General features: G+C 38.0%; 1 protein-coding gene across 1 annotated transcript in view; it reads right to left on the bottom strand.

The window, feature by feature from the left end:
• LOC149252345 (UDP-glycosyltransferase 91B1-like) overlaps positions 1–11,259 on the bottom strand; it is a 77,784-nt gene extending 66,525 nt beyond the window's left edge. The window contains exon 1 of the mRNA XM_089454124.1: positions 11,133–11,259. Within this exon, the coding sequence (XP_089310250.1) occupies positions 11,133–11,259 (127 nt within the window). The remainder of the gene's footprint in view (positions 1–11,132) is intronic.
• Positions 11,260–13,242: the final 1,983 nt, after the last annotated feature.

Genomic DNA, 13,242 nt, shown 5'->3' with positions numbered 1-13,242 from the left:
ATAAATTAAATTGCTAGAAATCATTTTGATTGGTCCATTTTTGAGAATTTTTGGGTTAAAAACCCTTGTGACGGGGACCGCACCCTCTGGGTTAGACACAGTGCGTGGGACCGCACTTTGTCTACATGGAAGGTGCGGACCCCGAGCTTTTTCCCAATGGAGAAAAAGTCGGGGTCCGCAGGCCAGCAGTGGTGAACCTGCGGGCCCCCGCGCGTGGGTTTTATGCCTAAAAACCCTCCCAAAAATGAAAATGAATGACTAAAACAAAAATTGAAAACGTTAAAAATGAAGAGTAGGATGATGTGGATTACCTGAAGAAGACGGCGCTTGATTCCGATGGTTGGATTTTCCGCAATCTTCACGGGAAGTTTTTTGAGCAAAAGCACTATTTTCTCACCCAAAACTCAAACGGTAAAAATGAATTGACAAAGGCCCTTTTTATAAGTTTTTTGAGTAAATAAATTGCAAATTTGTTTATGTTTCACTTTGAAAAGGTATTTTTGCGACATTTTTATCCATTTCAAACAGGTATGAGTAATGTTTGTGCTTTTGTGCAGGATAACGGATTATTCAAGTGAAATCTATCATTTTCGACGAAAAACATTTAGAGTCATCTTTAAGCTCTTTTCTGACTCCTAAAACATGAAAAGATTGCCGAGTGTTTCTTTTAAACTCGTTAAAACGGAATTAAAAGACGGTCCACTTACAACTCTTTTTCGACCGTAAAAACATGAAAAGATTGCCGGATTTTTGTCGTTTCAAATTCAATATCGGTTATAAAACGACGTGTCATTGATCGCTTTTTTACTTTTTCGGATCAAGGGCACTAATGACGAAAAGTACTCCTTGGTCGTAAAAGATCAAGCGGTTCTCTCAAGTATTATTTTATACTTTTTTGGGCTTGGGAGACACAAATTTACGAAAAAGGTCAACCTTGGAGTCTTCTTAAGTTTTTTCAGACTCTCTAAAATTGAAAAACGCCGAGTTTCTCCTATACTGGACTCGTTAAAATTTCACAGTAAAGGACCTATTCAATTACAAACAGGAACGAACCACTCCTTCTTAGGGTTCGAATTTAAACTAAGTTGGACTCATCCGAAGGATGAGCTTATAATCAAGCAAATGTTATCCTCCTCAAGCTTGTCAAAAATAAAGAGGTACTTGCCAGAAATGGTGGGGGAAAAGAGAGAAAAATGAGTCTGTTTGTCATACTTTGTAAACCACTCTTGAACATGACACTTTTTCACCTGGGTTGGGAAATCCTTTGCCTAACAGTTGATCAAACCACATTGAAAGTCTTCAGCCGGTTTTTGGGTATTAACTTTGGGTCAATTGTCACCAAACCATCTGTCATGTCGTTATGTGTTCAAGAGGTCACTGCCAATAAGCCATTCATCTGCAAAATATCTGTCATCCATCTTGACCATCCCTGAGTCAGTCTTTGCAACTAAATTTCTTCAACTTAATCTATGATTTCGTGTTGTGGGCTTGCCTACGACGGATCGCTTTCTATCGACATCAGCTCATTATCTAGAAAGATGATCTAGAAATCGTCAGTACCTTGAGATCTGCATGCCTCAATGGCAGGTTTCTCGCCTTTGACGACAATTTACATCATTGACTTTCGATCAAAGGATTCCGTGACATGTTCGACATCAACACATTTATTCACATCTCATGGATTGTACTGGGTACTTTGAGAGCCATTGACATCATTGGTGGTTTCTCTCACACTTGTTAACAGTTTACATCATTGACTGGTAATCAAGTGGTTTCTACCATGTTCGACATCAACACATTCATTCGCATGGATAGAATCGTACTGTTTCGGGAAGTAGAAATGAAGACCCTGGATCTAGTTTCCACAATCCAGGCTGCGAGGAATTTTGTATTCATTATATAATGGACTATTCATAAATAGATGGCTGCATCCATACTGTGTCCACCTGAGTCTATACTTGTGATGTTTTACAAGATCATTCCTATATCAGAGCAGTAGTTAGTTTTTCTAGTCAGTTTTGATCTGAGTATGGGAATGCCTACCTCAGCGATGATATGATCTCATATATATATCTTGCATTGAATGTTTTTATAGGTTCCAACCGGGCTCTCCATAAGATGATCCTCGAAATGATAAAGTACTTCACTCTTCCTAAATGATCAATGAAATCCTCATCTACTACAGACTTCGCACTTTAAGGGGCAATCTGTTACACAAAAATATCGTCACCATGATTATTTGCAGTCAGTATGGGTCTATCATCACTTGTACTGTCCTCCTAAGCAAGTCTCAGACCTCAGCTCTTCAAGTCAAGCTTTGAAAATGGGAGAAAGACATTAAAAATCAATGTAACTCTGGTTCCGCACTTTCTCTCACTGTCACCTGCGGTCCCGCACCTTCTATTTACAAAAACTGTGGACCTGCCCGCTCTGTCCCTAACGGTGTAGGTGCGGACCCCTGTGAAAGTCAAAAGGCGCAAGTTTTATCTTAAAAAACTCACTTTGGGTTAATTCTATAGGTTTCTAGAAGGAATTTTGACGTGGATTGTTCGCTCTGAGGTGGTTCATGCATCCCAAAAGAGAAGGAGCTAATCCCTTGATGAGAGGAGCTATCCCTTTGAAGGAGGGCTTTATCCCTTTGAAGAAGGACCTAGTAACCTCCCTCCATTGCACTATAAATACAGGCATTGGGCTGGTTGCCAAAGAGGTTAGAATCTGAACATTTTTGAGGGTACATGCTGGTGAAATCAAGACTTCCTAGTTGAGCTTAAGAGGAGAGATCACATACCTTTTTGATTTCATTGGGGAGTGAGTGAAACTTGTCAAAGTAGAGGAGACTTCTTGCTGGACCCTGGGAGAAGCTTGTACAGCGTCAAGGCAAAGGTTGTAAAGTTCTTCTTCTTTTGAATTAATACAATCAAACTCATTTTTCTCAACAAGTATCTCATGTTATTTGTTTCATGGACTCCTTGACTTTCATGTTAAATATGTTTTATGCAATTGGCTTTTCAGGTGCTATTTAATTTGTTTGCCTTGTTTATGTTTGCAGATTCGTGACAAAGGAGCTCATTTGGATCGAAGGAGCGAGGGCATCCACAAACTTGCATTGGACCTAAGGTAGGCCCTAAAAACACTTGTTTGCCATTGTTTGTAAAAACATATTTAGAGAAAGAGAGTGTCTGGTTGGTTTTCTTGTCATTAGGTCTTCTTTAGATTCTAGGAAGGTCTATCTTGTCTGCAAGATCGACTTATTCCGTGTGACACCCCCCATGCTAGTATTTATAAAAACGACCCTTACAACCAATAAAGATGGATAGAGATTATTGACATTAATGATAAAAATACCTACATAGAAATCTGTTATTTCCCACCACCAATTATAACTTCTATAAGAAAAAGAATCTAGATAAAAATAGTCCTTACAATGATTTAGAGAATGATATTTCTAGCCTAACCAATGAAGGTAATATCCTTTTAATGGGTGACTTTAATGCTTGAACTTCAAGCAACCAATCTATTCTTCTAAGAAATCATTCAACCCTAATCCTCTTTGGTTAGACGAAGACCTTACTTTGGCTAGCTGGTACAAAAGGAGCTCTGAAGACCTCGGGGAGAATTTGTTTGGGTCAGAGTTAGTCAAGCTCTGTAGTGCTCAAGATCTCATAATTTGCAATGGTCTAAAGAAGTGGCCCAATTCTAGCCAGATGACCTGCATCCCTGGGCTTGGTAGCAATGTGGTAGACTATGTTATTTCCGATCTCCCTTTATACAATGAAATAATAAATTTTGACATCTTAAATGATCATGAGCTTGACTCTGATCATAGGCCTTCACTTAGAACTCTCAATTTTGTCATGTATAGAGATACCATAGAAGATAATCCTTATAGCCAAAAGAACTTGATCTTTGATAGAAATAAAAATGATCCCTTTCTAAATGAATTAAAAACTAATTTTCTTCCTTTATCTAGTATAGACAACATAAAAGACCTCTATCATAATTTTACTACAACCCTCTCATATTGTATTAACAAGTTCTCAATTGAAGTTTCAAGTAATGAAAGAAATAGCAAAACCAACCCATGGTATGACAAAGATTGTAAAAGTATGAGGAAAGAAATTAAGGAAGCTGTTGACGAATCTCTTAAAATTAGCAAGATAAAAATATACGAAGCCCTAACTAAAAGGAAAAAAAAGGTAGTATATTCGTAAAAGACAAGAGAATCTCTTATGTTATCACCTGGATTGAACCTCAGGCTGAAGGAAGGCAATGCCAGGGTAACTACAAACCACGCTTAGCCAAGTAGCTAGCCCTACTAGGCCAAGAGAAGGCTCTCTTCGTAAGGATCTCAGCCAAATTGACTGGATCTAGAAACTAATATTAGGCTAGGTATAGTAGCACAAGATTTGATTTGATTTTGAAGGGTTTTGCTGGATCAGAAGGAGCCAAACAATTAGGGCAAGGAAATTAGGTCAAAATTGCAAGGTGTTCGATGGGGCAAGGTAGGCACAAGGCTCAGCACTCTAGGGTTTGATGGGTGAGGTGATTCAAAACAGGTGAGGAGTTAGAAAGAGCATGTAAGCAACATGGATTCTTCCTAAACTGAAAAAAACATAAACTGTGAATATTTTCCCAAAACAAAGCATAAATATTATGGGTTCTTCCTATAAACTTGAAAACATCCTCTTAAAAGCAATGAAATAATTGATGAAGTACAAAAAATATTTTAACATATGATCACAATAGAGAAAACTAAACTGAACATCATACCACATGGATCCCAAAGAAATAGCTGCAACTTTTCATTAATCTCCTCCTGAAAACTGATACAAAATGATGTCTACTCAAAGCATAAGCATCCAACTAAGTCCAACCCTTTACAATGAGAAAGAAGAAGAAGATAAAGACATTAATTCAAACTCCTCCCATCCTCAGTGGTCGAATCCATAATATGAGGAACTAATCCATCAAAAATTGAACAAGAAACTAGAATCTAGGTAACCTAACAACTTGCCTCTAAAAGGGAGGTAACTGATTCATTTTTCCTCAAGATAACTTTTGGTCTAATGAATCTACCTTCCAGAAACTACTATCCATCCTATTTTACATGCCGAGTCACCATTTACATCATTAATAACATCATCCATGAGAGAAAATCCCAAATTACAATCATGGCACAATGAAGTGAAAATTCAGCATAAAATTGTCCTATGCGCAGTGCCCAAGCTCTATGCGCAACACTTTTTGCAGGACCCTTTTGGAGGTCTTCCCTGTGTCCAAATTGAGCTCATGATAGCTCATTAGAAATCTTGTCCTATCTAATTTCCAAATATGCCTTTAGTTCCCCATTTCAAGTTGATTTGACCCCTCCAAAATGGATTCTCCCAAGACTTTTTCTGTGTGCAATGCCATGGGCAGAAAGGTCATTTTTTTATGGTTTTTTTTGACCTTTTGGTTTACCAGTTTTGCTCCAAAAGCTTAGAAAATGCACAGGGTGCATGTACTCATCATTTTGAATCCAAAATTTCAGACCATTTCCTATTTGGATGCCCCTAGAAAAAGCGCAGCGCTGCATAGAGGAAATTTTTCTGAGTCAAAAATTGCAAAATTCTTCAAAAAGGAAAAAATTCTCGAAACTTACTCAAAATTTGTGGAGAAAACCACCATCAAGTGTTTGGGTTAGCCAAGGAGTCTTCAAAAAGCAACCTAAGCCTATCACCCTCCATTTTGCCTTTGAGTGCTTGTTTTAGCCTTGTCTTCATTTGCTTGACTATTATGTTGCAAATCTTGTTCCAGGTCCTGTAATGGCAAGCCATGTGCCTAATGATTTGATTGTCCCTGTTGGCCCTTTTTAGTAGCTTCTCCAAATGAAAATTCACCCTATCAAGCCATGTTTCTCAATCCTCCTCAATCTCCTTTTCAAGCCTTTGTTTTTTAGTCAAGGTGGCTGGGGTTTCTTCCTCTTGCATTACTAACTTGCCTTTGTCACCTTGCTTCTTTTCTTTGAGAAGTTCTAGCTCCATGAGGACTTGTTTGTCACTTAGCTACTTGTTCTCTTGCTCAAGGTATGAAATGACATACTTAGCTCTCGCCAAGTTGTCCATCAGTGCTTGGATCTGTGCATCTTTTTCCCTTATGGTTATATTTTCATTTGTTGCCTCATCTTGAGCCTCCAAGTCGACTATCTCAATGCCATGATGAATGTGTGGCTGTTCTGATCCATCATGTTCCATCAAATCAAATTCCCTTTCCTCTTCATCATTGAGGCTTTCCTCCAACATCTTTTCTTTCCCTTTATGCACCTGCTGCACCTGTTGTACCTGTTGTGTTGATGAAGAAGGCAAAGCCCCTTCCACAGTTTGTGGAGCAAGCATTTGCCTATGAGCTGATGAAGAAGGCAAGGCCCCTTCCACATCAAGTGGAGTAAACACTTGCCTATCCACTACAAACAACTTTCTAGCCCCTCTCTGATATGTTTTGTAGGTTTTTGGCTTCTCAACAACTTTAGTCTCTTTAGCCTTCTCACTTTTCTTTACTTTGGCACTGCTAGAAGGCCTTTTTGCTTCTTGGGGCACTAGTGGAGGAATCTGAGGACCATTGAAGATGTCATTGGCAATAAATGTATCCCAGGAGATGTTGAGGAGGTTGAGATGATGTAGCACAATCATCTTAATCAAGGAATAGTGATAAATACTATTCATTTGTTGGGGGTATGGCTTTTTCTATACAATGTAGGCCATCTTCTCAATGTTCCTGAATAAGAAATACAGGATGTTCATCATTTTCACTCTTGTGAAGTGCATAAGAAGCCTAATATGATAGGTGTACAATCTGGAAAATCTGCCCTCACATGTAAAATACTTCATAATGATCCTCATCATAGGGGCATACTTGTTGTCAAGGAACCTGAAAGGAAAGGTCCTCTTCTTTTCATTCCTGTACCTGGGTTTAATGTATGGCTCATAGTAGTGCTCATCCAAATATTGTGCTTTATACCATTTTCCCCCACATTTGGAATCCTTGTAGCATCAACAATGATGGAGGATGAAACTATAAATGTCACCTCGGCAAGAGTTACCTTGTTATCATGGAGATTGACTACAAAAAGCCTGGTCAGTTCAGGATGATGTTGAACTCTTTGTACCTGCTCACAAAACTCATAACACCCTAGATGCCTAAAACAAGAGACAGTTATATGAGAAGCTTGTAACTCTCTGATGTTTGATGGTTCCTCTCTGATAATTTTTCCTCCCTTATGTGGTTTTCTCTGATGCTGAGGTTCATCTCCCATGCTTTCACTGCCACTGTTTTCCTCCTCATAATCTCTATCCTCTTTATCCATGTCTTTTGAATTTGAAACTTTAGAAACCCTAGAGAAGGTAATCAAGAAGTGAGTTATGGTGAATAGGGATAGGGGAAGGGGAGAGGAGTTTGTGTGATGTAGGATGAGATATGTATGATGTGAGAGTGAGAAGGAGGGTATTTTTTGGTAGGGACTGTTTAGTAAATAGGGGTTTAAGGATTTTGTTTTGGGGATTAGGGTATAGGGGATAGGTGTAGGGATTTTGTTTGGGGGATTAGGGTATAGGGGATAGGTGTAGGAATTTTTTTTGGGGGATTAGGGTAGAGGGAATAGGGCTAGCAGGGAGGGTTTTTAGACAACCTAGGGTTTGAAAATTTAAATAGCAAACAAACTTCAAAATCGTGAAATGAGTGCTGGGAGGATGGTTCAAGGAGTGTACTTACTTGCTTAGAGGCTCTAGGTAGAAAAAGAGTGATTTAGATGGTTTTTAGGGTAGTCATGGTGTTTGTTGGCCCTATGCGCAACACCTTGTACAGGTGCACAGTTCTCTGGCTGTATGCATAACGCCGTGCAAAAATGCATTGCCACACAGGCTCTATGCACAACGCTTTGTCTGTATGTGCAACACTCCCTGATATATGCACAACGCCTCCACAATCTGCCCTATGTGTATCACTCCCTGGTCTATGCGAAACACCTCCGATATTTTCCCTGTGCGCAATGCTCCTTGGTCGATGCACAATGCCTCTGATATTTTCCCTGTGTGCAATGCTCCGTGGTCTATGCGCAATGCCTCCACTTTGCTCAACCACCAATTCGCTTCCTTCTCTCCTTCAACTCTCTTCTCTCTCTTTGTCAAATGAATATGATGAATTTTGAAAAAGGATTTTGAAATCTTATATAGAGGGTGATTTTGATTTTTCCTTAAAAAAAACCCATTTTATAATGTTTTTTGGAACTTTTACTTTGTCTTCAAATCTCTGTTTAATGCTTTTCTTTCTTTGTTTCTTCTGAGGTGGATGATGCTTTGATTGAACTGATTTCTTCAATGGCTTCATTTTCTTGTATAAAGGAGAAAAGATTGGGCAGCTTATGGGAACACTTATTACATGAAATGATTTGAATTACATAAAAAAAAATATGAATCAACTAAAATACTCTGTTTTCATCTCAAAAACATGTTTTTGAGATGAAAATTACATCTATAAAATAAGATCTTTGTACAATAACCATGAATTACCACCAATCACTCTTTGTTTAGTGGTCTTCCTCATACCTTTGTTGCCCTTTATTTACACTTGAAACTATGATTTTGACCTTGGAAATGGACCTTAAGACCTAATGGAAAGACCTTTGAAATGAAACCTAAGACCTAATGGAAACATAACTGCCTTGACTCTAAAAGTAACATCAATGAAACTATAACTAAATGCAACATGGAGATGGGTCAGCAAATGTACCTCATGAGGGAAAATTTATTTTTTTTGAGAAGAAGACAACCATCAGTGGACCACTTTGGCATGACCTAATGGAATGATAAAAAATTCAATAAGAGACACCTAAAATGAAAATGCAAAGAGTAGATTTGATCCCTGATGGAAGTATGCATATATTGACACTAACATTGGCCTTATTGGGGATGGTAGATCCTTGGATGTGTCAAGAACACCATAGACCAAGTGCCTAGCTGATTGGGCCAATATGGTCAAACAAATGAAAGACTGAAATCTTTTTGAAATTTTTGAAAAATGACTCGATACAAACTGAAAATTAACTCAAAATTGACTCTATACTAACCAACTAAACAAAGCACAAAGCATTTAAGTTTTATAGCCTTCACTTTGGGCCCCAAGCTCAAATGAAATTGTACTTAAAATCTTGCAAGGAAGCAAACTCGTATATACAATGACAGTGAAACAACTTCAGCAAGCTGCATAAAAAATAATAGTGTTTCAGGAGCCTACCATTGACTGGTCCTCCTGAGCATTCTTGACCATCCATTTCCTTTAATAAAAATGCATTCTATCCTCGATAGGCTGAGATTTTATAAGGTCCTTTCCACATATTGTCAAACTTACCATGTTTCCCTTTTTCTTCATTTCGTGCATCCCATCACAGCACTACATCTTCCAACTGAAACTTTTCTGCCTTGGTTTTGCGATCATAAATTTTCTTTATCTTCTCTTGTAGCTAGAAAGTGTTTTGAGAAACCTATTCCCTTGTTTGTTGAAGGTGAATCATTTGATTGATCCGGTGCTGAATATCATCTTCTTCACTGCCGACTTCTTGCCGTAATCTCATGATCGGGACTGCAACGGATGTAGGAAACACTATATCAGTACCATAAACCAATTCAAAAGGAGACATACCTATTGATTTCTTACTGCTCACTCTATCGACCCACAAAGAATTGACAAGATTTTGATGCCAATTATTTTTATTTTCCTCCAACATCTTCTTTATAATGTTTACCAAGGATTTATTTGAAAACTCAACTAGTCCATTGCCCTGTGGGTAGTATGCCATGGAATGACCCAATGTGATGTTGTATTTGTTGCAAAACTCAACCATTTTCTTCGAATTAAACACCGCTACATTATCTGTAATAATCTTATGAGAGAAACCAAAACAAGACAAGATATTGGACTCTAAAAACTGAATGATCACCATGTCCATAGCTTTCCTTATCGGAATGGCTTCGATCCATTTGGTGAAGTAATTGCTAGCTGTCAAAATCCATCTGTGTTGTGCTGATGATGTAGGATGAATTTATCCTATGAAATCAAGCCCCACTGCTGGAAAGGTGCATTGACTACAAATGGCTTCAAAGGAAGAGGAAGCAACTTCCTTTTTCCCTGAAAAACTTGACATTTGTGGCAGCTCATGATTGTTTTATATAAATCTGAAAACAAAGTTGGCCAATAATAACCTGCTCTAAAGATTTTATTAACTGTTGTTTTCCAAAACAAGTAACCCCCACAATCTCCTCTATGAAATCATTCATTACTTGCTGAGCTTCATTTTCAACCAAAAAATTAAGAAGAACCCCTCCCAGATATTTTCAATAGAGATCACTTTCTAAAATGCAGAAATTTGCAAACTTCATCTTTAGTGATCTACCTTTACTTTTCGACATTCCAGGAGGAGGAGAAATATGTTGAAGAACATATACTATATCAGAATACCAAGGTGAGTTGAGAAACATCTCTGATACTTGAATGAGTGTGCTACCATCTTCAACATTTTACATTGTTGCAATAAGATTTATATTCAAAGCATGAAGATTTGACTCGGCCATGAGTTTTACCAAGCCTTGACCTTTGATCAGTTTTGTGGGCTTAATCTCAAGATCGTACTCTAACATTGTTGCTATCCACTTACCTCTTCTTCCTTCCGGATTAGTTTGCATGAGGACATCTTTGACAACCGCGTTAGGAACATATTCTATGGTATGTGAATGCAGAATGTAAACTCAAATCCTTTAATGCCTTTATAAGAGCCAAAGCTTGTTTCTCAATGATGTTATAGCGAAGAGTAGCATCTCTGGTAGTCCGACTGAAAAATGCAATGGGATGCTCGACCTGATCCTTATTTTGCATCAACACTACAACCAAAGTTTGCTCAGATGAAAATGAAAATATAATAAAATCATAAGTATAATCGGGACTGATCAAAACAGGGGCTGTGGTCAAAGTAAGTTTTAACAAGTTGAAAGATTTCATGGCATCCTCGGTCCATTTCAAAATGCTTTCCTTCTTCAACATATTAGTTAACTCATGCAAATTCGCAGCCAAATTTGGTATAAATCTGCGTAAGAAGTTCATCTTACCGTTGAAAGATTGGATCTCCTTTTTGTTGCGTGGAAAGTCTATTTGCTGAATTGCCTCCACCCTAGAAGGATTAATGCGGATACCATATTTGGAAATTATATGACCGAGGAGTTTACCTTCCTCCATGGTAAAAAGACTTTTCTTTGGATTTGAAGAAATCCCTAACTCCCTGCATTTCTGAAAAACAATCTTCAGGTGGTGTAAATGCTCATCATCAGAACCAGAAAATACTGTCAAGTCATATAAATAAACCACTAAGAAAACATCCTTCTTGTTAGAGAAATCTATATCCATGGCCCACTGAAAAGTGGCCTCGACATTCTTCAGCCCAAATGGCATCTTTGCATACTGAAAAGTCCCCCATGGTGTTGTGAAGGTAGTTTTGTCTTGGTCTTTTTCATGCACCAAAATATGATTGTAATCTAAGTAGCCATCTAGTAGTGACATCCGTGATGCTCCAACTACTCTTTGCAGAATGTGGTCCATCTTAGGAAGAGGATAATTATCTTTCAGGGATACTTTATTTAGGTTCCAAAAATCAATGCACAGCCTTATCTCCCCGGTCTTTTTTCATACCGGGACTAAATTTGAAACCCAATCAGAGAATCTAATTGGAATAATGGTACCAGCTTTAAACAATCTATTTACCTCTTTCTTGATGGATGGTAGCAGATTTGGGTTGATCGTCCTCAACTTTTGTCTAAAGGGTTTTTGATCTAGATTGATAGAAATGGTGTGTTGAATGATGTTCTTGTCATATACTTTCAAATCTGAGTAATCCCACGCAAACAAATCAGAAATTCAGAAAGAAACTTAACATACTTAGGCTTTGACTCAGGGGATAATGTTTTTGATAACTTAACAATCTTGGGCTGGTTCGCTATCCCAATGTTTACATCTTCAACTCCTTTGTCAGTAGCAACCAAGGTTGGTTTTCTCGTCACATCATCTGTTTCAAAAAACTCCTCTAAAGGTATAAGACATCTAGGAATTTAAGATTATCCTTCAGCTGTAAAACATCCATCTGATTTACCTCAATGTCTTGTTCATTAGAATCACTAACATCATCAATGAAAGAATTATTAAACTTCCCTTCATTCTACGAAAAGGAATTAATTTCATTTTCATCCCAGAAAACTTGCCAATATCTCAAATTATCAGGAACAATAGGCCTATGTTTGACATGAATTTCAAATTTATTTCTAGAATTCATTGGAATTTTCAAATTGCTCGCTGCTGTAGCAAGTGAATCAGCAATGATGTTTTGACTTCTCGGCACTGCTGTCAATGTGTATTCTGAAAACATTTTCAAGATATCCAGGACTACGTTCCTATAAGCTCTTATCCGCGGATGCTTCGCCTGATATTCTCCTTTGACTTGTTTAATCACTAGCTCTGAATCACTATAAACAGAAATCCTTTTCGCAACTTCTTCAAAATCTTTAGACCTATAATCAATGCCTCATACTCCGCTTCATTGTTAGAGAAATCGAAAGCTAATTTATAGGAACACACTCTAACATTACTTGGAACTTTGTCTGGCCGAAAAACATGACTTCAAATCCAAATTCCAATACCTGCACCATCTTTAGCCAAAGCACCATCGAAGTCCATGCTCCAAAGGCCATCTTTGTCTTCTAGATGTTGGAATTCTGCTTTTGTTTCGATCTTACCTTTGCTAGTTGCTTCATTTTTTTGTTCTTCACTACCTTTCTGCTCCCGCGGAGACTACTCAGAAGGAATTGCCACTTTTTTCTTTTCCTTATTAAGAACTGCTCTAAAACCTTCAGAAATTTATGGTACATCATCTACTTCTACAAGCTGAATATCTACATCATTCAATTCACTATTAGCGTAGAAAACAAAAGACTCTAAATCTGTATGTACAACATTTATCGGATGATTTATGGGGTTCTCTTTACTAGTGATCATATATTTCATCTTCTTTTCCTGGTACGACTTCCTCAATTGACCGAAGACAGGGATTGTAGCATAAGAGAAGTCAAGTTGTAAAGTGCCTTTGAGTTTGGCTCCGCACGATCTAGACAACAACATACCAAATCGAGGTGGTATATCAGCTACTACCACGTCCATAAAGACATTCTTAGC

The sequence above is a fragment of the Pinus tabuliformis genome, chromosome 7 (assembly GCF_031772625.1).
Source record: "Pinus tabuliformis cultivar Carrire ecotype Pingquan chromosome 7, CPIR1, whole genome shotgun sequence".
NCBI lineage: Eukaryota > Viridiplantae > Streptophyta > Pinopsida > Pinales > Pinaceae > Pinus > Pinus tabuliformis.
This window is presented reverse-complemented; position numbering and strand designations above follow the sequence as displayed.